Genomic DNA, 26,628 nt, shown 5'->3' with positions numbered 1-26,628 from the left:
GGTGCTGTTAGCAATCACATCACTGGCAGCAATTACCCCAAAGTCCTCTCACATCATGGCCACTCTCTTGCTGAGCAATGCTTCACACCAGCAGGAGCTGTATTCACAGCTTGCCTCCTGGGAACAGCCCTCTGGGCAACAGCTCCTTTTGTGGTGTTCCATCAGCACCTTGAGGCAAGTGGCTGCAGCCTAGACCAAATTAATCCCCCTCCTGATAGGGCAGAAGGGCAACCCACCACTGTCCACCCACTGCCAACAATTGCATGGACATGCATATCCCTTGGTTTTGCACCTCTAGCTCTTGCCTGAATTGTCTTATTTACCTCCTGCTTTCAATTGCCTATGGACATGGGGGCTCAGCAGAACTCAAGAGCTGTCCCTGGGTGAAGTTTTGTCATTCTGGTAGGTCTATTGGGAATTCATCCATTGTGGGGAGACAGCAGTAGGGACATACCTCACTTGTGCAACAAGCACACCTTTCCTTCCTGTAAGTCCTCCAATGCTTGGAAACCAAAGCATGGATCAGGTCTCCCAAAAGTCAAGCAAACAAGCAGAGGTACATCACTGAAGTCCTGTCAAACCCATGATACATAGGTTTGGTGACAGGCAATTAACTCTCAGTCCACACATTTATGGTGGTGAACACCACGGACATGAAAGGCAATCAGTCATCTACTACAAATATGGAGACCTCTGCAACTGCCAGCAGAGCCAAAACTGATTTAGATGCCATGAATTGACATTGTGCAGCCAAGACTAGGGCAATGCACATTAAGTGTGCCTCAAACCATTCATTTAACTCAGATAAGATTATGTTTGATAAAAATATTCCCACTTTACCTCAGACAGACTAGGCACTTGCCAGTTCCCCATCAAGGGGCTGGGTTAACACTGACATCAAGCCTGGCAACACTGTTTTGGCTTTGCTTTAAGGTCTGGCTTGGAATAAGATCTATGGACCTCAAAAGAACAGAACCTGCCTCCAGTTGCAGAGGAAATCTTATGTCTGTGCATTATACAAACTCTGCAGTTACTAGCTGGGCCTTAAAGTCACCTACAGCAGGGGTTGGACAACGTCTCACAGAATCCCTGAATGATTGAGACAGGGTGGAAGGGACCTTTGGAGAGCATCTACTGCAACCCCCCTGACAGAGCTTACCTAAAGCAGTCTGCACAGGTCAGCATCCAGGTGGGTTTTGAATGACTCCAGAGATGGAGACTCCACCACCTCTCTGGGCAGCCTGCTCCAGTGTTCTGCCACCCTTTAAGAAGTTCCTCCTCAGGCTTAGATGGAGCTTCTTATGCTCAGGTTTGTGCCTGTTACCCATTTGCCTGTCACTGGGCACCACTGGTCCCATCCTCCTGATACCCACTCTTTAGTATTTTTAAGCATTGATGAGATCCCCACTCAGCCTTCTCTTCTCCAGGCTAAACAGCCCCAGGTCCCTCAGCCTTTCTTCATAATAGAGATGTTCTAGTCCCCTGATCATCTTTGTAGCCCTTTGCTGTACCCTCTCAAGTAGTTCCCTGTTCTTCTTGAACTGGGAAGCCCAGAAGAGGACACAGTACTCCAGGTGAGGCCTCAGCTCCCTTCAGCAAATACCACACAGCCATCCAATGGCTTCACCAGCAGGGTGTCTCCAGCAAAACCTGCTGCTCTACAGACTATAGGCTCAAACACACCAGGGATTGCTCCAGAGCCTAGAAAAGCAGCCTGACTTCTGCAAGACCAGCAGGCAACAGCAGGCTTCTTACCTCTGTGTGGAATTTGTTGTCACACAAGTACAACGACGTATTGATTGGTTTGAAAGGTTCAAAGTCAATGTTGACTTTCTTCTCTTTTCCTTCTTCTGTCACAATTGTTCCACAGTAAACAACCAGACCATTTGGAGGTACTGCAAAGGACACAATGCAATTTTAGATCACTGACAAACATTGCAAGCTGCACCCATCAAAAACTCACTACTAAGCCATAAGACTTGAGGCAGAGTTGAAACTGAAGATCCCAAGTTTTGGTTTTTTGACTTCCCATCTCCCCCACCTCATTCCCTCCCAGACCTCTACAACGACAACCAAAGTAGTGTAGTGCACTTATGGTGAACAGCTTGGAGCAGGAAAAGTACCAGTGTTGGTAAGCCTTGCAAGAGGGCTGCAAGAGCATGTACCATAAGCCTGCAAGCTCCTAGGATCCAGAAAAGGGCTGAACAACCCCATGAAGCTTTCCTAGTTCTGACTCAGTGATTTATAGCCTGGCCAGCTCAGTGAGGACCACTTGCCAGTGTAAAGTCATGGTGGACTCTTTTCCAGTACTCATTTTGGATGGCCTGGGTCTATTTCCTCCCAAAATGCTAATAGCTGCACAGTGGCATGCACAAGGCAGACCACGAGTTTCTGCTTGATGGAAACCCACTGCTGTAATGCAACTATTAGAGAATAGCTCTTAAGGCTGGTCAGGCTTAGATGAGTCAGCACTGCTAAGGATAGAATCATGAGCACTAAATGTCTTAGTTTACTTAGAAGACTTTCATATTTACATTAAAAATATGAGTTTGTATTGTATTTTATGTTATTACTTGAAATCTTTTCCTATTCTGCCACTTCCAGAAGGCATGAATCGAGAGTTTGACAATAAACAGGGTACTGGCTAGTCCTCACTGGAAAAAGTTGATTATAGACCCAAGCTTCCTTACAAATACCATGTACTCCTGGTTTTATCTCATGACTATGTGATTCTACATGAGCCCACTCAGTGGAGACAAGGACCAGCTTTGCTAGGCGAGTCCCAGGCAGCCATCCATGGGCAACGCACCTGGAACATCACTGCGAGCCGGCAGGTCTGGTTAGCAGCAAACTGCATACTGCAACACTTAAGGCTGCTCCCACCTAGAAGAGCTCTGCCAGAGAAGGTGGAAGTTACCTTTGTTATAGAGTTTCAGTCTTTGCTGTACAGATGTGATGGCTCCCAGTACTGAAAGGCGATTCACTCGGGATTTAATGTTGGAGGCTGTGCCAAACTCGTCCGCTAACATTTTTGCCACTCGTGAGATCTGGTCTTTGGGGGGAATGATCAACGAGATCATGCTGGTACCATTGCTGAGAAGGAAAAAAAGAAGGCTTGTGAGCAGCCACCAGCCAAAGCAACGAGTGGATTCATGCCATATTCCATGCACACAGCTGTCTCTGCTCCCTCCTGTCCCACCAGGGATGCTTCACTTCACTGTTAGCAGTGCAATTCCTCTTCTGCCAGACAACAATGGGAGAGAAAGCAAGCTAAACAGGCTCTTAGAACCACAGACTGGTTTGGGTTGGAAGGGACCTTAAATATCATCCAGTTCCAACCCTCACTGCAATGGGCAGGGACATCTCCCATCAGCCCAGGTTGCTCAAGGCCTCATCCAACCTGGCCAGGGAGGAGGCAGCCATAGCCTCCCTGGGCAACCTGTTCCAGTGTCTCACCAGCCTCACCGGAAAGAATTTCTTCCTAATATCCTGTCTAAATCTTCCCTCCTCAAGCTTAAAGCTCTTCTGAATGTTCAGATTAGCCACTGCCAAGCAAGTCCTCCAAAAGTTGCTTGTCTAACCTGGGATACTACTCTGGAAACAAGGATTTATGCACAAGCCAAGGGGCTGCAAGCTAAAGGCATGTAAGCTGTCTCCAGCAGAGATTATTTCAAACAATGCAGCCACATACTTTAAAGACATTTTTAAGCCTATTCCATTTGTTCTCAGACAGCTGGAGCTCTAGCCAGCCCAAGTGCCAATTTAACACTTGGGTTTCCTCAGATGAATGCTGAAGGCTCAACTGGAAGGATGCCTTTGTGGCAGTCAGTCTTTCCCACTTCCCTGCTGGTGCTTTGCTTTACGAAGCAGCTCACCAACTCCGGCAGCTGCTTTAAATAAAGAGTGCTTAAGTACATGGCTGAGTTCAGAAGTGTCAACCCCCAGGCATGGAGTCAGGAGATAAGACCCCACAAATCACAGAAATGGATTAAGTTCAATGAAAAAAAAGAAAAAAGAAGGTTGAGTTTGATATTCATTTTTTCCTATGGGTTTAGGGTGGATCCTGCAGAGGTCTTAATCCCCCAAGCAGCCTTGTGGTTCAAATCCACCCAAAGCCAAAATGAAGATGGGGGAAGCTCCCATCTGCCTGGCAGCAGGTACCTCCCTTTTGCAGCTGAAGTATCCCAGATGTCTGAAGTGCTGCTCCTGCATTGTCTCAAACTGATCCCAGACCTCATACTTCACATTAAGAGTAATGGCACAAAAATCAAATACCTCGTCACGTCCTCTGGCCCTCTCAAGGGCAAACTGGCTAAAGCTCTCTGAAGAGAAACCCTCTGCTCAGGATTCTGAGTCAGAGCACCAACAAAGTGCTTTGCAGCCATAAAAAAAAGAAAAAGGAGTTTGCTCCTTTACATTTCCTACAGCAGGAGAAGGCTAACACGGTACCTGCCTGCTGCTGTTTCAGATTGTCATGCACCAGCATCCTGCCTGAAGTGTTTGGGCTACAGAGACAGCAGGGAAGTGCTTTAAAAAGCATCACTTCATTAGCCTCTTCACAAAAGTTGTGCAGCCCTCTCCCAAAGATCTCCAATTCAGGCCAAGTGGAAAGGGATGCTGCTGGGTCAGACAAGTCCCTGACCTTGAAGAATTAGCAACTAATTGGGTTTAATATCCAAGATCCCCATACACACTAATCAAGAAAGTTGCAGAGAGACACTTGCAGACATCATTCCCAGAAGGAGCTTTGAGCCATGCTGACACCTATCAGACTTCCAGGTCACACCAGCCAAGAATACTCCATATACCACTCAATTAAAGCAGTTAGCTCCTCCTGTGAATGGCAGCAGCCTTAGGGGAGATATAATGGCCCATCACTCCCAGCAGGCTCCCTTCAGTGAGAGGCTGAGCAGAAGGAAAGTAGCTCTTCCCGGCTTCTCTGAAAGCAGCACTGGAGGCAAGCTCACACAGGTTGACTTCTTCCTCAAAGGAGAACTTCTCAGGCTTCCCAAAGATGAGAAAGCTCTGCACATCAGGCCTAATTTGCTGTACAAACAAAGGGCATCAGAATGTGGGAGATGGGACTGCTATGCCCCTTGGCAATCCATGGCTCTCCTGCTAGGAAGGATTTCATGCAATTCTTCCAGTATTCAAGACAAAGGGGGAAAAGCAGAGAGCAAGCCTGGGCAGCAGGTGGGAACAGCCAGGAGGAAGACTGGGTGTGCTCTACCAGGAGAAGTTCTTCAGGGAAAAAACAAATCTTATAAAGCTATCTTCAATTTTCAAATGCAAGCCACCCCTCAAATGCCAGAATCCCAGCATGGCAGGGCTGGAAGGGACCTCTGGAGATCATCCAGTCCAACCCCCCTGCTAAAGCAGGGCACCCACAGCAGCTTGCCCAGCAGCACAATGACCAGGGGGAGGTGGAAGCTCTTCAGAGCGGGAGATTCCACAACCTCTCCGGGCAGTTTCCTCCAGGGCTCCAGCACCTTCACACCAAACAAGTTTCTCAGATGGAACTTCCTGGCTTCCAGTTTGTGCCCAGTGCCCCTTGTCCTCTCTCTGGGTATCACTGACAAGAGTCTGACCCCATCCTCTTGCCCCTCCACCCTTTAGCTCTTGCTGGGCATTGAGCAGATGCCCTCTGGGGCTGTACTTCTCCAGGCTCAACAGCCCCAGGACTTTCAGCCTTTCCTCCTCACAGAGATGCTCCAGGCCCCTCAGCAGCTTCATAGACTCCACTGGACTCTCTCCAGCAGTTGGTCTCTTTTGAACTGGGGAACACAGAACTGGACACAATATTCCATCTGTGGCCTCATTAGGGAAGATTAGGTAGGGAGGAGAACCTCTCTTGACCACACTCTTAATGCACCCCAGGAGACCATTGGCCTTCCTGGCCCCCAAGGCAAATCGCTGGCTCATAGCAGACTTGTGCTCCACCAAGACTCCCAGATCCTTCTCCCAAAGCTCTTTTCCAGCAAGTCAACCCCTCCCTGTATTGGTTCAGGGGGTTATTCCACCCCAGGCACAGGACAAACCCCAGCTCCTGGCTTTGTGTTCCACTGCATGAGTGGAACCGCTGGCCAGAGCACAACTCTGCACGGTGTGAGCTGGCTGCAGTGCGCCAAAGCCACACCTCGAAGGGGCCACCACTCCTGGCAGTTATTTCAATGACACAGTGTCTTATCTCCAAGACAGTCACATGTGCCAGTCAGATCACTGCTCCTGAGGAGCACTCTGCCCAAAGCACTCTACCCAAGATAACACAGTGGCCTTCACAAGCCCTCCTGCTGGAACACTGCACACAACTAAGTGGAAAGGGTCTCTTGGAGTCTCAAACTAGTTTAACAGCACAGTACTGGGCCTGGTCCACCCTGTGAGCCTGGATTTATGTCTAGGAGCACCTTCCATTCCCAACATCACGTGCATTCCCTGGGTTTGAGGTGCTTTCACCACTAGTTGCTCAGCCAAAGCTATGTCAGACACTACCCAATTCTTGCAGAATCCAGCACAACAGCTGGGGTGCAGCTTGCCACAGGAGCACCTCAACAGCATCCCAGGCTGCTGGAGAGTCAGCCAGCTTGTCCACAGTGTCCCCAAGCACCTAGCACCCCATGGGCAATGAACACAAACTGGAACACAGGAGGTTCCAATTAAACATAAGGAAATAATTCTTCACTTTGAGGGTGGCAGAGCACTGGAACAGGCTGTCCAAAGAGTCTCCATCTCAGAAGCTATTCAAAACCCACTTGGACATGTTCCTGCGTGGTTTACTGCAGGTGATCCTGCTCTAGCAGGGAAGCTGGACTAGATGGTCTTCAGAGGTCCCTTCTAACCCCTGTCACTCTGATTCTGTAAAGGAAGGCAACCCCAGCCATGCTGCTGTCTGCTGGGTACAGCCAAACAGTCATGAATTGAAGGTAGCATCAGCACCCCCTGCACTTCTCCCTCATCCTTAGACACGCACCCAGCCAGGATCTGATAACTAAATTGGATCATGTCCCACAGAGGATGAGACCTAGCAAGAGAGCAGCTGGAGGAGACCTGCATACCAGTGACCAGGATGGCTGCAGTGCTCCCTCACACACCATGTTATCCTACCTACAGCCTGCACCTGTATGTGACCTTACTGCAGGCTGGCAAGGTCTAAAACTCCCTGTGGTTGCATCTGCTGAATTCACCACAACTGAGACAACCCAGCAAAGAGTTTCTAAGAAAGCTGCTGTGCAAAAACAATTAGGAAGAAAACCAGGTTATTCTGCATAGCAACACAGCTTCCAGGGCTCCTGTCAGCCTTTGCAGCCACTGTGCCTGAACAAGGACAGGTATTTGTGACTGGGTTGCATCTAGAGGGAAGCGATTCTCCCCCTCCACACTGCTCTGGAGCACTGTGTTCAGTTCTGGAGCCCCTCTTACAGGAAGGATGCTGCAAAGTGTCCAGAGAAGGGCCATGAGGATGAGCAGAGGGCTGGAGCTGCTCTGGAGACAGACTGAGAGAGTTGGGGTTGTGCAGGCTGGAGAGGAGAAGGCTCTGAGAAGGCCTTCTTGTGGCCTTCCAGTATCTGAAGGGGGCTACAAGAAAGCTGGGGAGGGACTTTGTAGGGTGTCAGATAATGATAGGACTGGGGGGGATGGAGCAAACTGGAAATGGGTAGATTCAGACTGGATGTTAGGAAGAGGTTCTTCAGCATGAGGGTGGTGAGAGCCTGGCACAGGTTGCCCAGGGAGGTGGTGGAAGCTCATCCCTGGAGGTTTTTAAGGGCAGGCTGGATGTGGCTGTGAGCAACATGATCTGTTGTGAGGTGTCCCTGCCTATGGTAGTGGGCTTGGAACTAGATGATCCTTGAGGTCCCTTCCAACCCTGTATGCCAAACCTCCTTGACTGCTGGACAAGCTGCACATCAGGTTCTAGAGTACATCTGCTCTGGGGATGAGGTAGGACAAATCATACTGACTACAGCCTCCCCAAAGGGCCTTTCCGAAGAGCAGCCCTGTAAACCCAACAGGCTCTGCTGCACACCAAGCACATGGGAGACTTGCTGCCAGCCACAAATCTCCTGGTGAGCACACTGCCAGACAGAACTTCATTACAGGATTGTTACAGTCAACAATTAAGAGATCGATCCAGATTAAGGGCAGTGCTCACACTGGCAGCTTGGGATCGAACAGGCAAAGAGCTGCGGCTTCCCTGGGTCATTCCCAGGGCTCCAGCAGGAAGGATGGACCCAAAGCACTCCAGGTTCATAGAATGGTTTGCATTGGAAGGGACCTTAAAGGCCATCTAGTTCTAACCCTCCATGGGCAGAGACACCTCACACTACATGAGGCTGCTCAGAGCCTCATCCAACCGGGCCTTGAACAGCTCCACGCAGAAGGCATCCACAACCTCCCTGGGCAACCTGTTCCAGTGTCTCACCACCCTCATGCTGAAGAAATGTCTCCCTTCCCTCATGATCCCAGTTTCAGAACACACCACTGCTAAGAGGTTTCCCCTCCCTGGTTTTAGTGGGCCCAAGACAAATTACAGCTGACCAGCTGGGAGCTAATGCTTTCAGACTGAGCTGAGCCAGGAAGTTTTAAGCAGCTCGAGACAGTTGCTGTCCCTATTCTGGGCTAAGGAGTGCCTGCAGAGCAGCCAAGGAGCTGCTGCTGCAACACAAGTGCATACACCCAGACCCCAAAGGCTCTGAGATGTTTGCTAGGTAAGGTACAGGCATCCCTGGGCACAGCATGTGCCACTGCACGAGGGTCTGAAGGAGACAAAACAAAAGCACTAAGGGCACCTGCCCATGCAGTACAGAGAGACAAGAGGGCAATGAAGTGCCAACCTCTGGGAAGGTGGAAACACTTGGCTGTCTGGGTGCTATGGTTACTACTCTCACTGTGCCAGCCCTGCAATTAGCTCAGATTTAACAGGGACTGGGAGGTATCTCTAGGACAAGATGATGATCACAGCTTCAGTTCTGCTCCTAAACTGCAGGTGGGCTCTGACCTTGCTCCTACAACCTGCCAGCAAGCTGTCTGTTGGGAAAAGGGAAGCAAAACTAAGGATGCTTTGCTCTCTTGAGACTGTCATTTCCTTTGATAAAGGTGGTTTGTGGCTAGGACAGCCTGTGCTACAACTAAAACTTCAGTGTTACTACAGCTTGAATTCCAGACAGCTGCACCACAAAGCAGCAGTTTCCCTGCCAGGGAGGCTAAGAGCACACATTAGTAAGTTCTCACATGTGCAGAGCTGAGCCATCACTAACCCAGCCCTGGAAAGCTGCAGGGAGAAGTTTTGCCAGTGTCCCTGCAAGCAGGTACTATGGCATCCAAGCAGCTTGACTTAGAGAAGGGCAGGGTTTGGAAGGGACCTCTGGAGATCATCAAGTAAACCTCCCTACCAAAGCAGGATCACCTAGGGCAGGTCACACAGGAACACATCCAGATGGGTTTTGGAAGTCTGCAGAGAAGGAGACTCCACAACCTCTCTGGGCAGCCAGCTCCAGGGCTCCAGCACCCTTACAGGAAAGATTTTCCTCATGCTGAGGTGGAACCTTCCAACGTTCCAGGTAAAAGCCGTGGTGGAACTGGGAAAGAGGCAATTCCAGGTGCCAGCAATGCCAGGTGGCTTTAGCACAGCTGCTGCAGGAAGTTCTTCAGGTGTGTGAGGAAACACAGTGTTACCAGAGATGCAGATAGGGATGGGGAAAACACCTTCACATTAATCCTTCAAATCAAATTTTCAGGCTTTATTAGCAGTCAAGAACTCTACAGGCTCTGCAAACCCTTGAATCCGCCTCGCCTGCACCTACTTTTTGCAAGCCCTTCCTGCACAGCCCAAGAGGTTATCACCCAACAGCATCTCACCAGGCCTCACACCGCTGTGGTACTGCAGAGCAAGAGGAGAACTGCTGGGTTCTCTCCAGAAGCACGAAAAGGGTTCTCAGAGAGGGCACTGAGCCCAGCTGGATTGCTGTGCCGGGTCCCGGGCCACGTTTGGCACCAGGAGCAGCGCTCGCTGCATCCACGTTCCATGGTTCAGCACCAGGAAGCCACCACAACAGAGGGCAAGTGCACAAAGCAAGCAGTGTATCACATTCGAGGTCAGCTGCCAAGTACACCCCATGGATGGTTTGCCTAACAGCTGGCAGTTAAGCCTCCTGCTCGGGGTGGCCATCTTCATCTACAGGGATTTGGTTTCTACTCTTTCACTCCTCAGAAGGAACAGCTGAGCAGATCCTCAGACCTTCAGCTTTCAGCTGAAACTGCTCTAGTGGTTTTCTCCAAGACTCCTGCCATCTTACACAGCTACCTGCAGGGCCACATAATAATAATAAACCAGGTTGGAAGAGACCTTCAAGATCACATCCAACCCCTCAACCAATCCAACCCACCTAAACAACTAACCCATGGCATCAAGTCTCCTCCTGAACACCTCCAGTGATGGTGACTCCACCACCTCCCCCAGCAGCCCATTCCAATGGGCAATCACTCTTTCTGTATAGAACTTCTTCCGAGCATCCAACCTAAACGTCCCCTGGCACAGCCTGAGACTGTGTCCTCTAAATACCACACACCAAACCAGCAAGCCCCAACTGTAGTCACCCTTGGCTTGGCAATCCCAACCAGAAGTCTGAGGACACACAGCCACTCAACCTGTCTTCTGGAATTTGGGAAATGAGCTGGCAAGGGAGAGCACAGACTTGCTATATAAATAGCAGTTATTGGCCCATCCTGTGGTATCAGAGGAGAGCTGACAAACAGCAGCTGAGCTGTAGCTGCTCCACAGTGAACCATTTCACACTACCAGCACACTGTGTGACGTGGAGGACACAGACACAAGGAAGGTCACTCATTCCCTATGACTCAAAATGAGCTTATTTTCACAGGGCACAGGCTTCAAGAGCTTCTTGCTTCCCTCAGCAACCAAGGGCAGCATGAGGCCTATATCTGACTGCCAGGGACTAGCAGGAGCGTGGAGCAAACAGCTTTCAGATAATCTGATCTGAACCACATGCCACAGCTAGGAAGCTTTCTATGAAATACCTGTTGCCACATACTGCTTCAAGCAATGTTACCTTCCCAAGGTAGGACCTGCTGGTCTCCAGCCAAGAGGACCATGGCAGGCATCGCGTGTGCTGAGGAGCCCAAGCCGCCTAGATAGCCAAGACTACTGAAGTTAGACCATTTCCATCACTGATACTGCCAGCTGCAAGACAGATGGCAGCAATATCTGTGCAATCCAAAGCAGAACTTCACCAGGCATGTACCACAGGTCCAAGAGAAGAGAACTGCTGCTGAACAAATACCCACAGGAGGCTGCAGGCACACAATACTCCTGCAAAGGACTAAGCTGAGAGCACAGGCCACACAAGCAGCAGTGTAAGTAAAGAACACCAGAGGGGTTTCTGATCCTGTATCTGAGCAGAGATGTTGAATGATGTGCTACAAAAGGCTAAGTGTCCTCTGGAATAGGGAGAGACAAAATTGGTGGTTTGGGTTCTGCAGAACTAGACACTCAGTTCAGAGAAGCCCTGAGCGGAACAGCGCTGACCTTGCTGTAGGGAAGCTCGATGCAAACGCTCTTCCAGCTCAGGAATTATGGCTGTGAAGTACACCAACAGGTCAGAGCTGTGCCCTTTGAAGACTCCATGTCTTTTAATATGACAAAGCCTTCAGCAAAGAGGAAGTGGCTCCAGTCCACTTGAGATGCTAAATCTCGAGAGGCGACGGCAGATGCAAAAGCTACATAAACTTTCCTGGAAACCCTCTCAGCCTGCTAGGAAAGAGCAGAGACAAGAGTCTGGGATCCCTTCAGTGCTTCAGAGGCAATGGCATCTGGAAGCTTAGCCTGTGAGAACCTTGGCTGAATGCTTTGCCAAAAGCACAGCCAACAGGCCTCAACCTAACTGCTGCTCAAGAGGCAACAGCTTTTGGTGAGGTCTCCATCACAAGCAGGTGAAAGCCCAGCCCCTGTTCAGATGGTGGGTTCAAAGCACAGCTTCAGATGGAGGCACCCAGACTGAGCATACACCACCAGTTAGCTGCCAATGGGACCTACCATTAGCCCCTTAAAGTTGAATGTGAAGTTGAGATGAAAGCCATGCTGTTGGCAGTACTTTTTACAGCATCGCTGCAGCAAGAACCTCACAACCCCAATCTCAGAGGCACTCTGCATTTCACCACATCATACACCCCAACTGTGGATCAGCTGCTGAAAGGTGACATCAATACAAGCAGTTCCCCAAAGGTTTCCAGGTGAAGGGTATGAAGATGTAGAAGTGATCAGCTCCCAAACAAAAGCAAGGCAGAGAGGACCTCTCTGGATCCAGTGGCACCTCAGCAGCACAGAAACAGCACAAGATGAAGGCAGGGTGGATATGACCGCAGGGCCAGGAGACCAAATCATTCCTTCCTCAACAGTATCTTTCAGCATAAGCATTCATTGGAGAAAGTGAGCTCCCCTCCCCAGAGGAGACACTCCAGGTAGCTAATTCCCCCATCAGGCTTTGAATGTCACCTCTACCCTGGACAAAGGAACATCACTTAGCTGCACAGCATGAGGCCACGCAGCCACTGCCACCATGGCCAAGCTCTAGTGCTGCAGTTGTGTCCCAGAGCCTGAGACAGCAATCCTGTATATCCTCTTCCTGCAGTGACAGCAGATGAGATAGGAAAAACACTTTGTGTAACCAGAAACAACTTGGAGACTGCCAAGACATTAAGAGTGTCATGAAAAGGTCCTCTGCCCTCCCACCCTAACCCACTGCCCTTCTTCACGGGGAGAAGCCTCCAGATGCCAAGCAGTGCATCTTATCGAGTGCAAGCTGAGGAGTGGAGCACTAGAGCAGAACCCACCCTGGGAAGCAAAAGTGAGGCTGCTCTCTCCCCAGTGCACCTCCTGCTTCAGCAGCAAGGGAGAGCTTCCCACAGGGAGGCAGTAAATGGTTGCTTCAGCAAAGGAGCAGAGGCCAGACTGCCTGGTGTTCCACCAAGGGTCAGGCAAGGTAGTGCTTTCCCCTCCCTCAGCAGCTGCTGGCCTGCTGCCAGGATGTGTCTCCTGAGCTCAGCATTCATCACTCCCCAGGGACAGAAAGGAGGTGGAAGAGGAATCAGGTCACAGCCCTCCATTTCTCCACAGAGCAGAATTTGGCCAGGTATCACGTGTCCAAAAGCTGCACAGGGAGCAGGTGACAGCAGGCCCTTGCCCATTGGCCCAGCAGGTGCTACCTGCACAGAGGTCAACACAAGCAGCTCACTGCTGCAACCTCCATCCCAACCCCAACCAAGTGAGGCCAAGCGGTGTTCAGCCAACCACCAGCACCCGGACCACAAGCTGGTGGTGCAGCTGCAGGAGCAGATCCTGACTGGGAAGGTGAATCAGTGGCACTCTGAAATGCTTGGATCAAAGGCAAGACATGAGCAGGCACAACTGCGTAGGCATGTTTTGAACAGGCCCCATTGGCTGGGCCTGACCTCATGCAGAAAGCCTGGATGCCCAATTACCAGTAAGTGGCACAGGCATTGCTGCACTTCAGACGTTTGTGACTCACTGGGAGGCTCGCTTTTGCCACAGCCCCTGCCCTCCCTTCTCCCTCTCCAATTATTAATGCTCCAAGTTTAAAAGACTTGTTGCATTATGCTAATGGGCCAGTTGGGTACAAGATGTACACTGAGGGACTGGAAGCAACAAATCCAGATTTGCTTGTTAAGATGTTAATGCCTCAGAGCTACATGGGAATAGGGAGCTAACAGGGGGGGGTTAGAGAGAGAGGAAAGAAATCCAGTTGCCACGAAGCCAAAAAAGTCTGTCCTCTTTTGAGGTGCTCATTCCCATCTTCTACCACGTCATCTGTCTCCAGCAGGCAGGGGCTCATTCATTAGCTCTGTGTGAATGATGATCTGTGTATGAATCACGCTGCTCACTAATGATTCAGGCAGTTGTAAAGGAGGGTATCAGGCTGCTAACTACCAAGGGCTATAAAGCACGGGAGCTGCTGTCTGACACGTCACTGTCCTGCCAGCTCGGGTCCTTTGCTGTCACTTGCTAGTGTGTGCTCTCAAAAAGCACTTCCTAATCGTTGCTGTAATTCAAAAAGGGACAGGTAGAGCAGGCAGACAAGAAAGCCTTGGAAATGTTTTACAACTAGATGAAGGCAACCAGTAGGATGTCCCAACCCTTCAGACGTTCCCCCCCACCAGCTCCCTCTGCCTTCTCACCTGGCACATGGAGAGGGCAGCTTTCTCAGACCACCTACCTAGAATACCACCAGAGCACAAGCTCTGCAGAGACTCTGTCTCAGATCTGAGAGGTCTGATCAGGCTGTTCACATCAAACCTACATGCAGCTTCTAACCCTGGCACTATGGAGAGACTCAGCATGTAAGGAGCTACAGCACATCCTACATGATCACCTGCCACAGAGTCTTCAGGTATAACATCTACCCTGGACTATTCCTACTCCAGCTTCTGCAAATGTCTCCTCCTCCTCACACTACCAGAAGCAAAAGGCAGCATTACTACTACAGCCTTTACTTCTGTAACAGAAATGTGACCTCCTTTGGAAACTACTCTTAAGACAAGTGGGCTGACAAAGCACTACTTCGAGGAAGTAGTTCAGCTTAGGTAAGAACATAAACCCTCCCCTCTTCCCTAAACACTCCACACCTTAATGATGGATCATAAAGCCAAAGCAGAAAACTCATTGTCAGGAAAATTCCATGGGCCACCCTGTTGACACTGCCCTTCCAGTCCTTGCCCCACTCAGAAAGTGTAAGGCAGCCCTATGCCCCAAAACTGGCCCAGACCAGATTCCAGCAGAAGCAGAGGGAGGTCCACTGGAGACATCAGCTTGCTGTGGAGAGATCCCCAAAGCTACCCCATGACTGGCACTAGCATGACACATCAGCACTGCAACCTAATTAACAAGTTGGAAAGCCAACTAGTACCTTAAGACAGGACTGCTCTTCACAGGTAGCAGCTCACCAGGCCCAGCTCAAGGTCTCCATCAGATACCAGCTCCTAAGGTAAAGCTTCAGCTCTGCAGAAACAGTTCCTCTACCAGTGGTTAAACTGTTTCCCTGAGGCACAGCCACAACCACAAATAGATCCCAGTGACAAAGGAAGATCTGCTGCCAGCCTGGGAGCCCAGGAGGGGGCCTCTGAACCAACACATCTCTGGCAGTGTGGCCAGAAGCCAGTCACAGCGATGACAGACCACAGCAAACCCTCCTCCTGAGCTGTGACATCACTTGAAGACAAGACAGTAGTACTGGTACTTGCCTAGACATGGTGGTGTCCTTACAGTCACACAGAGTACACCAGAATTAAGAACCAACACCCAGCACAGGGGCAACCTCAGTGCAACAAAGCTGTGCAGCACCTGTGATCAGCAGAACAGAACAAGCCACCTACAGCCAAGTGCTGTAGATACTCTCAGGAGCAACTGAGTATTTGCACTGCTCATCTCAGGAGAGACACAGCTCATGGCTGCAGCACCAGATAACCCCAGCACCATCAGGTCCACAACACTTTGCTCAGAAGAAATCACAATGAGGCAAACTCATACAGGACATCTACTTGTAACCGATCCCCCAGTTATTCCCTACATGCATCCCAGCAGCATTCACAGCTGCAGTGTGAAGAAGGTGAGCTTTCAGGTCATGTTTGGAAAGGCTTACCATGCTAAACACCAGAACAGGCCAAGACTATCTCATTCTCCAGAACCAACAAGTTGTCCAAACACATCTCAGCCAGTCACAACAGCAACACCATCCCAGGACACCCAGAACAAGGTATGGAGTTGCACAGGCCTCCCACCCACCTTCTCCCCAGCAGCCTCCTCTCACACAAGGCTGTGAAACAGCAGCAGCTTGAGGCCAATTCCAAAGCTAGGCCCTTCCATCAGGACCAACAAGGCTCCAGATGGACTGCAGGGGAAGCCAGCTGCAAATGATGCTTTCTGCAACACAAGCTGGGCAAATCATTCACATCTAAACAACAGGTCAGCTTTGCCACCCTTAAGCAAAGTGATTCACTTTGCAGCAATTCCCATACATTTTCAGGCCTCTGTCCTTCCTGGTGACTTTTCTCATGTGGTGACATGTCTCATGCTTGGTTTCTCCCATACAGCAGCAGACTGCTTTGCTTTCCCATGGCTCTGCAGACACCAAGACTTCCTCTTCTCTTGCCATTTCTCCATTCTCCCACCTTGACGTATTCCTTCCAGTTACAACCAGAATCATTTACTTGTTGAGACTTTGTTTCTGCAGTTGCTCAGTAGCTGCTGATGCCCTGGCTCCATCACTGCCAACTTCAGTTGTGTTTACAGAGCCGTCAAAGACACCATTCTCTTTGCCTCTTCCTTCCCTGCCTCAGTGAAACAACTCGTAAGGGCTACTGCTCTGAACTGAAGCCTAGCCCTGCTTTTAACTTCAAGCCAGGAAAAAAAGTCTCAAGGGAGCAGGTTCCTGAAGGTTTTATCATGAAGGTTTCACCATTGCAAAGCAGCTCCACAGCCTGCACCTGCTGGGCTTTCACTGAGGGTCAGAGCATCCACTTGCCCAGCAGAGGTGCCAGTCAACTGTTCCTGAGCAGAGCCCTTGGCAGGAGGCAAGCCCTCACCCCAAGACATTGAGAAGTTTCCCAGATGTGATTCAGATGGGACCTCTCAGGCCCAGGCCTGGAAGAAGCCTGCCAGTTGCTGCTGATAGTTGATTTCACCAAGCATTTACAGCTTAGGATAGCAGAAATAAGTGACCATAGCTCTGCTAACTATTCAGAACTGCAGGGACCAAAGGAACAAAGAGTGATTGTCAGTTCAACACTGACACTGGAAAACTGTGTGAAGCAACAGCAGAAAAGCCCTGAGAGAGAGATGAAGGGGAAAAACACAGTGGCTGACACCACCTCTCCCTGTGCTGCTGCAACATCCACAGGCAAAGACACAGCTGCAGCTTCTGGGGGGCACAGCCTTCACCAAGACTTTGTTTGACAAAACCTAGCTGGACTGGAAGCAGAATGCCTTTTTAGGGAAGGTGCTTGATGAATGTCTCAGCACTTGAAGCTACCAGAGCTGAATGAGAAGGCTAGAGTGCTCACAAGGGCTTAACATCCTTATCACCAGCCTTTTACCCTCATCTTCTGGCTAGAAAGGTTAATTGCCTGTGGAACAGAAGGTGGACCCCATTTGCTCTCACTCACACACTCTGCAGATGCCAGCTATTTCCCCCTCCATTCTCACTGAATCAGAAAGCTCAACTCATTAACTTTGTAGTATCAGACAGTTTGCAACCCAACTTTGGAAGAGCCAGAAAGAAATAACAGACATTTCTGTTTTAGGAAGCAAGAGACAGACAAAAGCTCCTTCTAATCTCTGCCAGCAGAGGAGGTTTTAGGATGGGTTTGAGGACTTTGGCAAATCAAAGCAATGAAAAGTTCTTTTTTTAGATTCTTGCTATCCAGGGATCAGTGATAAAGCCAGCTCTCCTAAGCAGGGCTGGAAAACCAACACAGGACATCCTTGCCAGGATGTTACCTAGTTTGAGAAGTGGTCTTACCCTTGCTGGCCTCCAACTAATCAGCTTCTGGCACAGCTGAAGCTCTCACCTTCCCCCCTGGCTTTCTGACCAGACACTGCCACTTACCTCATCTGTCCCAGACACAACATGAGCCTTTCCTTGTCCTTATGCTCACTTAACATTTTGATACCATTCTGCAGGTTTCACTGAGATTTTTATCCAAGCAGCTGGCTAGCAGCAGAGGTGCCCCAAGCACCACATGTGAATCGAATGCCTAGCACCAGCTTCCTCTCTTTCCCATCCCTTCGACACGCTGCAGGAACAAGCAGCGCATGAAACTGGGGCACCGCTGCTGGGTCACTATTAGGAGTACATGAGTAAGGGAAGGTGGAGACGCCTAGGAGTCCCTGGCCCTCCACATCACCCTGTTTAAAGGCTTTGCCCCCTAATCCACCCCAGAACAGGTCTTCCTACTTGACAGGAAGAGGAAGCGACTCTCCCAAAGGCCGGAAAAGCCTGTTCCACTGCCTCACACCTTCTGGTGCCAGGGAGCCCAAGGCTCCTGGGGGCAGAGGCTGCAGCATCCCTTCCCCTGACTGAAACCCAGGCTAGGGTAATTTTAGCTAGGACTCCCTGGAAGCACGACGCACATTTACACATAACCAGCATAACCTTGCTCACAGCAAGGATTGCTGGCATCAGCAGCCTTCATCAGGTGGTGGTTGAGCAGCTAGCACACATTAAATTAAGGAGCAGCAGTATGACAACATCAAGGAGATATGCTGGATACAGAGGGCTCAGCTAAACCTCCTACATGCATTTTACTGCACCTGCAGTCTCTTTGTCACAAAGTAAAGATGTCACTGAGGAGGGAGACACCGAGGCTGCGGCCCCAAGAATCAAGTAGTTCTAACAGCCACCAACTCCTAGCTAGCCCTTCAGCCCCACCTCTCACTGGAGCTCTCCAACACCAGCTTTAACCCCACTCTCTGCAACATTCATCTGTCCCAAACAACGTGACAGGTAGACATGCTTCTGTTAGCACAGTTTGAATCAGGGAGACCCAAAGCTAACTGTACATTTCCAAAGCACAGCCCAGCTCTCTCAGTGCCATTACAGAGACCCACAGCACTTTCCACAGGCTGCCTGTAGCTCCCCAAGCCCTTTCAGCTTCATGGCAGGAGTCCTTTATACGCTCCCCTGCTTGCCGGGACCTCCCTGCAAGTACAGCACCTGCTGTCAGTGCCACGCAAAGGCACAGCTGAGTGATCAGCCTTGGCAGCCAAAGTCCACTCTTGCAGGGAAGGAAAACTCTAGCTCCCCACTCCCTTTTCCTACACCTTCATCCTATGCAGAGCTACTCTGCAATTTGAATTAAATAAATAAATAAATCAGGGAGACCTGTGGCTTGTGTTCTCCTCCCATTTCCCCTCCTGACCGGCTTAGTTTCCAGCTGAACAATTTCTCTGCCCTACTCTACACCCCAGAACAGAAGCCAGGAGTAAGGGAGAGAATGAGACAGCAGCTGGGCTCATGCAAGCTGTCCAAATGCAACCTGCCTTTTGGGTGGCCACAGAGCATTGCCAACACTGCCCCAGCTAGAGGAACACTGGCTCAGATGAGCCCATGGAAACTGGAGCCACAAGGGCAGCTAAAGGAACCACACTTCATTTTTGTTTTATTGTGTGGCAGATCAAGACACTTTCCTTGCTATTTTACAGCTCTGGGACCCAGAGCTTTTAGAGTAATTCAAACTCAAGTGGCTTCTTGACCCATGCAACAAGCTGCTAAGTTACCAAGGCAGACACCATGTCACCGTTGGCATGGGGCAAGCTGGAAGAACATCCAGCAGTTTTACTTCTGGGGGTAAAAAAAAACCCAAATCATAGTGCAAGGATGATAAAAGTGGGATTGGAAACCATAAATTTAACCCTGACTAAACTTTGGAAGAGTTTGCTTTTGGGGAAAGGGAGCTAAGCACTTTTACTGGCAAGTGAGGGGATGAGACAGAGCAAATATATATCAGTAAGAGAAGTAATAAAGTAACTGCTGCCTGGGCCCCTGCCTCCTGCCCTTCTCCTCCTGCCATCCCCAGCCAGCTGGTCCCTTGGGAAGAACCCAAGCCTGCACGGGGGGCAGAGGAGCCGTCTACTCCCGCTGGAATCCGCTGTTCCCCGGTGCCAGCTGGCACGAAGCAGCCAGTGGGCACAGCGAGGCCGGACGCGACGTGGAGCTCCGCAGGCAGCATGGGCCCGCGTCCCCTCTCCTCTGGCCGGGACAGAGACACACACCTGTGACACCCCCGCAAGGAACTCAACCTCTTACGGGGGTGGGGGGAAACCCAGCTGACGAGCGGCAGCCAGGCCGAGCTGGGCGACAGGCGCTGCCCTTTTCTCGTGAGGGAAATACGGTTACGCTTCCTTTCTGCCACTAAGCTTTCCCCGGCGCCCCCGGGAGCGACAAGACCGTCCCGGCCCTTCTCGCCGAACCCCCAACCCGCATTTCTCGCCAAGCCCAAGCCCCTGAGCGGCCGCAGGAACCTGGCCGCTTCACCACGCGGCGAAACAAAAGGGCACCGGGGCCCGGGAAGGGGCCGTCGGGCCGAGACTGAGCCTCGCCCTCCCCCCGCCCCCGTGGCAGCGGACCCGGAGCCGGCCAGGCCGGGCGGCCAACCCCTCGCTCCGGTTCCCGCTAAGACCGGGATCCCCCCTCTCCCCATCCCCGGGGCGGCCGACCCCGCTGCCCGCCGGCCCGCCCTCCCGCCGCGGCCTCCCCGAAGGCGGCGCAGGCCCCGCCGCTCACCCACGGGCCGCTTCCAAGCTCTTGATGAGCTTCTTGATCTTCCAGATCTCCACGTTGCGGTCGGCAGCGCTGGGATCGTCCGCCATCTTCTCCCTCCTCCTCCTCCTCCTCCTCCTCCTCCTGCTGCGGCGGCGGCTGCGGCGGCCTGCGGCGGGCCGGCGGCACAGACACAGCGGTTAGAGCCCCAGACCCGGCCCGCCCCGGCCCCGCCGCCGCCCCCCTGCCCGCCGCGCCCTCACCTCAGGCCCGGTCCCCCCCGGCGGCGCGCGGCTGGCGGCGGCGCTGACGTCGGACACCGGCTGCTCGCGCTCCCCCTCTCCGCGCTGCATGTGTTGCAATCGGCTCACATGGGGCCTGTGACATCATTTCCGGGGGACCGGGGCGGGGGGCAGGCTCCCGCCCCGCCCGCGCGGGAGCGGGGCGCCACACCATAGGCCGCCGAGCCCCCCGCCACCGCCCCTCTCCCGCGCCGCTATTGGTCCGTGGCTCCGAGCGGGGCATTATGGGGCGCGTAGTCCGCGGCCCGCCCCGGCCCTGCCGCGGCGCTCGTCGGGGCGGGGCGCTGCGGCCGGTCTCGCGAGAGCTGCGCGGCCGGCCCCGGGCGCGCTTAAAGGGCCCGCGGCGGGCGGGAGCGGCGTGGCCTAGGGTATGGGTCTGTGGCGGCGTCCTGGGGACGGGTCTGCCGCCGGCCAAGCTGCACCGGGGCCTGCGCCAGCTCACGGCCGCCCTGCCCATGTCCGGCTGCTGGCTCTGGTATCACCCACGCCCCCGCCCTGGCAGCATCACCCTCTGGACCATGTGTCACTTGCTTTACATCCCGTGCCACTCTCGGTGCCCCTTTTTCAGCCCCCAACAGCGCACCCGAGCAGGGAGCAGAGCGTGTCCTCTCTCCCACCTGAGTCCCCTGGGCCAGCCCCCCACCCCGGCATCGCTGCTCTGGGGGGCTGCAGCCGCCTCCTCACAGGCAGAGCTCTCCATCCTGCCCTCTGTCCCTGTGCAGCTGCTGCCCCACGGTGAGGCTAGAGCACACCGCCTGGGGTTTGGAAACACTTGGTCCCTGCCGTCCCTTGTCATAAGTGTTTGGTGCATGGAGGAGAGGAGATGGGGCAAGCAGAATGGTTCTATGGAACCACAGGGTTATCCCACATGTTTCCTTCCCCTGGAAACATCACCTTTGTGCTGTCCTTACCAGCGCCAGGGGTGGCTGAGAGCTGCAGCAACTTGTGATGCCCACAGAGATCTTGGCCAGCCTCAGTGGTGTGCTCAGGGAGCTGCTCTGAAGGCACCAATGCCTTGGTCGGTGTCTGGAGAAGGGCAGCAAGGCTGGCCAGAGGTTTAGGAAAGGCTGGGGAAATGGGTTGCAGTGAGCTCAGGGTGGAGGTAGCAGTGCCTGGCTGGGGAAATTGTGCCCCTGCAGCCCGGTCCTGCACGGGAAAGATAAGCGCCGGGCTGCCTGGTGTCCCTGGGTGAGAGGCAAAGGCCTCCCAGCCCCACGGTGTGGCTGTAGCCTGGCCCTGCAGCCCTGCTTGGCCAGGGCTGTCCTGCTGCAGACAAGCAGGAACCATGGCAGCCCCTCTCCAGGACAGTGGTGGCTCAGCATGGGGAGCAGAGTGCCCCCACGGGCTGGGGCTTCTCATTTTACTGCGTTATCTCTGGATTATTGCATATTTAAGGTGACACATGCCAGCAACTCCTGGCTCTTGGAGAGCGTGTTGCAGTGATGAGCTATCAAAGACACCCCTGTGCCATGGTCTGCAAGGACAGCAGGGCTGTGAGGAGCCAACCCACCTCTGCATATCTGAGCACACATCCAAGTACTGCAGCTAAGCACACCTACAACCTCTGTGTCCAGCTTTGCAAACCTACAACCTGCCTGTTTTGCCCCAAAGATGCCAGGCAGTGGGTTTGGGAGTGCCACAGCCTAGGGAGCCTGTTGGGTCTGCCTTCAGGACAGATTGAAATGGGACCTGCTGGGTGGCCAAGGAGGCCAATGGCATCCTGGCCTCCATCAGAAATAGTGTGGCCAGCAGGAGCAGGGAAGTCATTCTGCCCTGTACTCAGCACTGGTTAGACCACACCTTGAGTACTGTGTCCAGTTCTGGGCTCTTCAACTTAAGAAGGACATTGAGACACTTGAACGTGTCCATGGAAGGGCAATGAGGCTGGGGAGGGGTCTGGAGGAGAGGTTGAGGGACCTGGGGTTGTTTAGCCTGGAGAAGAGGAGGCTCAGAGGAGACCTTATTGCCATCCTCAACTACCTGAAGGGAGGTTGTAGCCAGGTGGGGGTTGGTCTCTTCTCCCAGGCAAGCAGCACCAGAACAAGAGGACATAGTCTCAAACTGTGCCAGGAGAAGTTTAGGCTTGAGGTGAGGAGAAAGTTCTTCCCAGAAAGAGAGATTGGCCAGGGGAATGTGCTGCCCAGGGAGGTGGTGGAGTCAGTGTCCCTGGAGGTGTTCAAGAGGGGATTGGATGTGGCACTTGGAGCCATGGTTTGGTTGTCAGGAGGTGTTAGGTATTACGTAGTAGGTTGGACTTGCTGATCCCTGAGGTCTTTTCCAACCTGGCTGATTCTGTGAAACTGACACCAAAGCCACTTATTTGCTTCTTTTATTAAATGGCAGCAGCGAGGCTGCTTCCCCCTTCCCTGAGGTGATGCTCTCCTGCTGATGCTTTCCTGGTGATGCTGAGCAGGCACCAACAGCTGGAAGTTGGGGTGGTTCGTGGCTGTGGTGTCCTTCCAGCCCAATTTTCTGCCTCCCTGGGACATCCCAGCTCTGGTGTTTGCCATCAGCCTGGTCTCCAGCCCTGTCCTGCCTTGGAGCAGCCAGGCACCCACACTGTGCTGTGCCGTACCATGGGGGGATTATGCTCACAGGACAAGTGCTGCCACAGCTCTGAGCCCACTGCAACCCCCTCTCCCTCCTGTGCTGCCTCTTGGATCCTTGGCCCACTGAAGCTATGCCAGGAGCTGGGTACAGGTCACAGCTGGGCAGCACGGTTAGCTGAGCAGGGACTGGGTTGGGGTTCAGCCTGAGGCTGGCTCTTTCTACTGCCAGGGTCATTCTAGGGAGACACTGTAAATTTCTGAACTACTTGGTTAGATTTAAGGCCTGTTTCTCTTTGAGAGCTGAGCAAGTGGCAATTTCAACCCTTACAGGTATTTTTTACCATGGGCATCTGGTCCCATACAGCCCTTTATAATCCTCCTCAGAACAGTAAGACAGTGGATTATGCCTGGCTTTAGGAGATGATCTGCTGAGATGGAAGATTCTGTGCCTGATATGACAAGGACAGTGTATGCAGATGGGCAACTGGACAACAACAGCTTACCCTGTGCATCTTCCCTGCCCTTCCAGTGTAATCCAGAGCCCCTGCTCCAAAAATTGCCTGCTGAATATCCCAGTTTCCAGCTCCCAGCTGGATGCACCCACTGTGCTGTGACACTTTCTGCCCCAGCCCTGGATGCACCCACTGTGCTGTGACACTTTCTGCCCTAGCCCTGGATGCACCCACTGTGCTGTGACACTTTCTGCCCCAGCCCTGGATGCACCCACTGTGCTGTGACACTTTCTGCCCCAGCCCTGGATGCACCCACTGTGCTGTGACACTTTCTGCTCCAGCCTTCCCAATGTGACAGATGCCACCAGCAGCAATGAGATGCTGAGCAGTGCCCATGTCCACATCTCTCTGGGACCTAGGAGGGAGCCAAGATCAGCTATGGAGGCAGAGCCACTGCCTTGGAGAGAACTTTCTCAATCCACCACTCTGCTCTTGAGAGAGGCCATTTAAAACAGCCCTGCACTGTCACAGCCTGCTGGCACTCACTGTCCTGGGGAGAACAGAGAGACTCCATCTCATTTTCCTCCTTCAGTCGCCAAGGAAGCTGAACATCTCCTGCCCGTAGAGCCGACACAGCAGGTCTCTGTCCACAGCAGGCATGCTCCCCAAACACAGCTGTGGCTGTCCTGAATGGAGGGAAGATGCTGCTAGGGCAGAAAAGAAGGCACTGCAGCAAGTCAAGATGTCTTGCATCAATCTGAGATCGCAGCCTTCCCTCCCCTGTTCCAGTCAGGCAGGAGCTGTGCCGCTGGAATCTGCTGTCCCAATGCTGTTTGTGCTGGGATGTCGTTATCTGGAAGCAGAGCCAAGCAGGCTGTGCCTTGCACTCACCTGCTCCTGCCCGCAGAGGACACTGTCAGAGGAAGCACAAACATCACTCCATCACTTTTCCCCCCCAGAGAACGTGTGCAAAACTTGCCTTAATTACTCTCATGAGCAGACCAGTGATTTATTCCAGAGCTGCAGCACTGCTGAGGCTACAGATCACTGACAGCCTAGGCAGAGAACAGCAATGAAGCCCGAACACCCTTTCTCCTGGTGCTGACAGACACCTCCCTGGTGGGACCGCAGCACTCAACTTCTCAGAACAGCAACTGCTCCTTTACACAAGAAGTAACAGCCCGGCTGCCTCATTACTGCCTTCCTGGCAGTTTTCACAGCAGGAAACTTTTCTCAGCATGACACACATCACCCAATTGAATTCTCCCCTCCCCAAGTCAATTTGTCTTATAAAGGAGGAGCTAAGAAGGGCTCATTAAAAGGTAAAGAACATCTCCAAGAGCTGTGTTTAAACTGCAACAGGGAAAAGAATTCATGGGTGAAGCAAAAGCCAACCCTGATCAATGATTCAGGAGCCTGAAGGCCCCAAGGTGATTACCCACTGGCCATGGCAGCACTACAGGCCAAGAGCAGAGGCAAGAGCATGTGAACAGCAGCCCCCATGGGCAGCAGCACTGTCCTGGGCTGTCCCAGCTCTGCTGCACCAACATCTGGTGGCAGTTTCAGGGAGGCAGCAGGAAAAGATGAGTTTTAACCTGTTGATTAATGAGTTTTAACCTTGAGGATGTTTCCTTTCAGCCAACTCCCTTTTACCCAACTCCCTTTGCTGGAGAGTTCCTCCTCTTTTTCAGACTGTGGTTTTACACAGGGTGTCACTTTTGACAGGAGCAGTAGCAGGGGAAATTCAGGGTGGGCAGAAGTCACCTGCAGCTGAATTTGATGAGGACTATTCTCAGGAGATGCACAGCCAAGTGCTCCCTTGCCACTACCTAACCCACACGTAGGGCAGGAGCAGCAGGATTATGCTGTGGCAGCCACACTGAGATGGCACAAACAGCTCTTTGGAGCAGCAGCTGCTGTGAACATCCTGGGCCAGATGTTCCTCAAAACTTCCAGGGAACCATGCTGGTTGCACAATCCAAGTACAAATCCAAGTACACCACAGCCTGTCACTACATGCCTGTGACAAATAAAGCCTTGCCACTTAGCAACCCATCAAAACAGCACCTGGACCCACACCCAATCCATTTCCTTGTATCCTCTGGCCACCTGTGGAAGACCACCACCAGCCCCACAGACTGACCTGCTGCACTGTGCTCTCCTCTCCTCCCCACAGCCACAGCAGTGAGGATCCCCAGGCCCCACTAACTCCCCTGGCAAAAGCAAAGCACTGAATTTTGGGTTGGATCTCCTCAGCCCACCTGAAGCCAGACAGCTCAACACTTGGAACTGCTGTTAAACCCTCTGCACACCTGGCTCCCCCACCACAGCAAACCAAGCATGCTGCAGGCTGAGTGCCCAAGGCATTGCCTCTGACCTACTCCTATGGCTGCACCATGCCCCTTCTTCACTTTTGTCCAGGCCAAAATACTTCAAGGTTCCTCTCCCTTTACTGTTAGCTCACTCACTACTCACTCCTTTGTCCCTGTCCACTTCAACTGGCTCAGCTGATTTACTCCCAAGTGGAAGTTCCTTCCAGACATAGGAGAGAAATGTTTTGGTTGGAAGAGAGGTTTGAGATCATTGAGCCCAACCATTAGTGCCAGGGTCCCACTAAGCTGTGTCCCTCAGCATCAGGGCTTTTCACTTCCTCCAGGGATGATGATTCCATCACTTCCCTGGGCAGCCTGTTCCAGGGCTTGATAACCCTTTTGGGGAAAAAATATCTCCTCATGTCCAACCTAAACCTACCCTTCTGCAACATGAGGCTGTTTCCTCTTGTCCTGTCACCTGGGAGAAGAGTCTTGGTCCAACCTCTCTTAAGGGAGTTGTAGACAGCAATGAGGGCTCCCCTCAGCCTCCTCTTCTCCAGGCTGAACACCCCCAGGTCCCTCAGCTGCTCCTCACCAGCACTGTTCTCCAGACCCTTCACCAGCTTCATTGCTCTTCTCTGGACCCTCTCCACCACCTCATAACCCTTCTTCCTAGGACTGATGGGGAGAGCTCAGTGTCTGAAGCAGTCGTGGTCCCTTCTAGTCCACAA

At 52.4% G+C, this 26,628-nt stretch overlaps 1 protein-coding gene across 1 annotated transcript in view; it reads right to left on the bottom strand.

The window, feature by feature from the left end:
- ETF1 (eukaryotic translation termination factor 1) overlaps nucleotides 1-20,635 on the bottom strand; it is a 32,509-nt gene extending 11,874 nt beyond the window's left edge. Inside the window, exons 1-4 of the mRNA XM_054168359.1 lie at nucleotides 20,546-20,635; nucleotides 20,307-20,451; nucleotides 2,918-3,093; nucleotides 1,756-1,895 (exon numbers count right to left, since the gene is read on the bottom strand). Of these exons, the coding sequence (XP_054024334.1) occupies nucleotides 1,756-1,895; nucleotides 2,918-3,093; nucleotides 20,307-20,392 (402 nt within the window). The 5' untranslated portion in view covers nucleotides 20,393-20,451; nucleotides 20,546-20,635. The remainder of the gene's footprint in view (nucleotides 1-1,755; nucleotides 1,896-2,917; nucleotides 3,094-20,306; nucleotides 20,452-20,545) is intronic.
- Nucleotides 20,636-26,628: the final 5,993 nt, after the last annotated feature.

The sequence above is a fragment of the Dryobates pubescens genome, chromosome 16 (assembly GCF_014839835.1).
Source record: "Dryobates pubescens isolate bDryPub1 chromosome 16, bDryPub1.pri, whole genome shotgun sequence".
NCBI lineage: Eukaryota > Metazoa > Chordata > Aves > Piciformes > Picidae > Dryobates > Dryobates pubescens.
The sequence above is the reverse complement of the archived record's forward strand: the minus strand, read 5'-3'. Positions and strand labels throughout refer to the sequence as shown.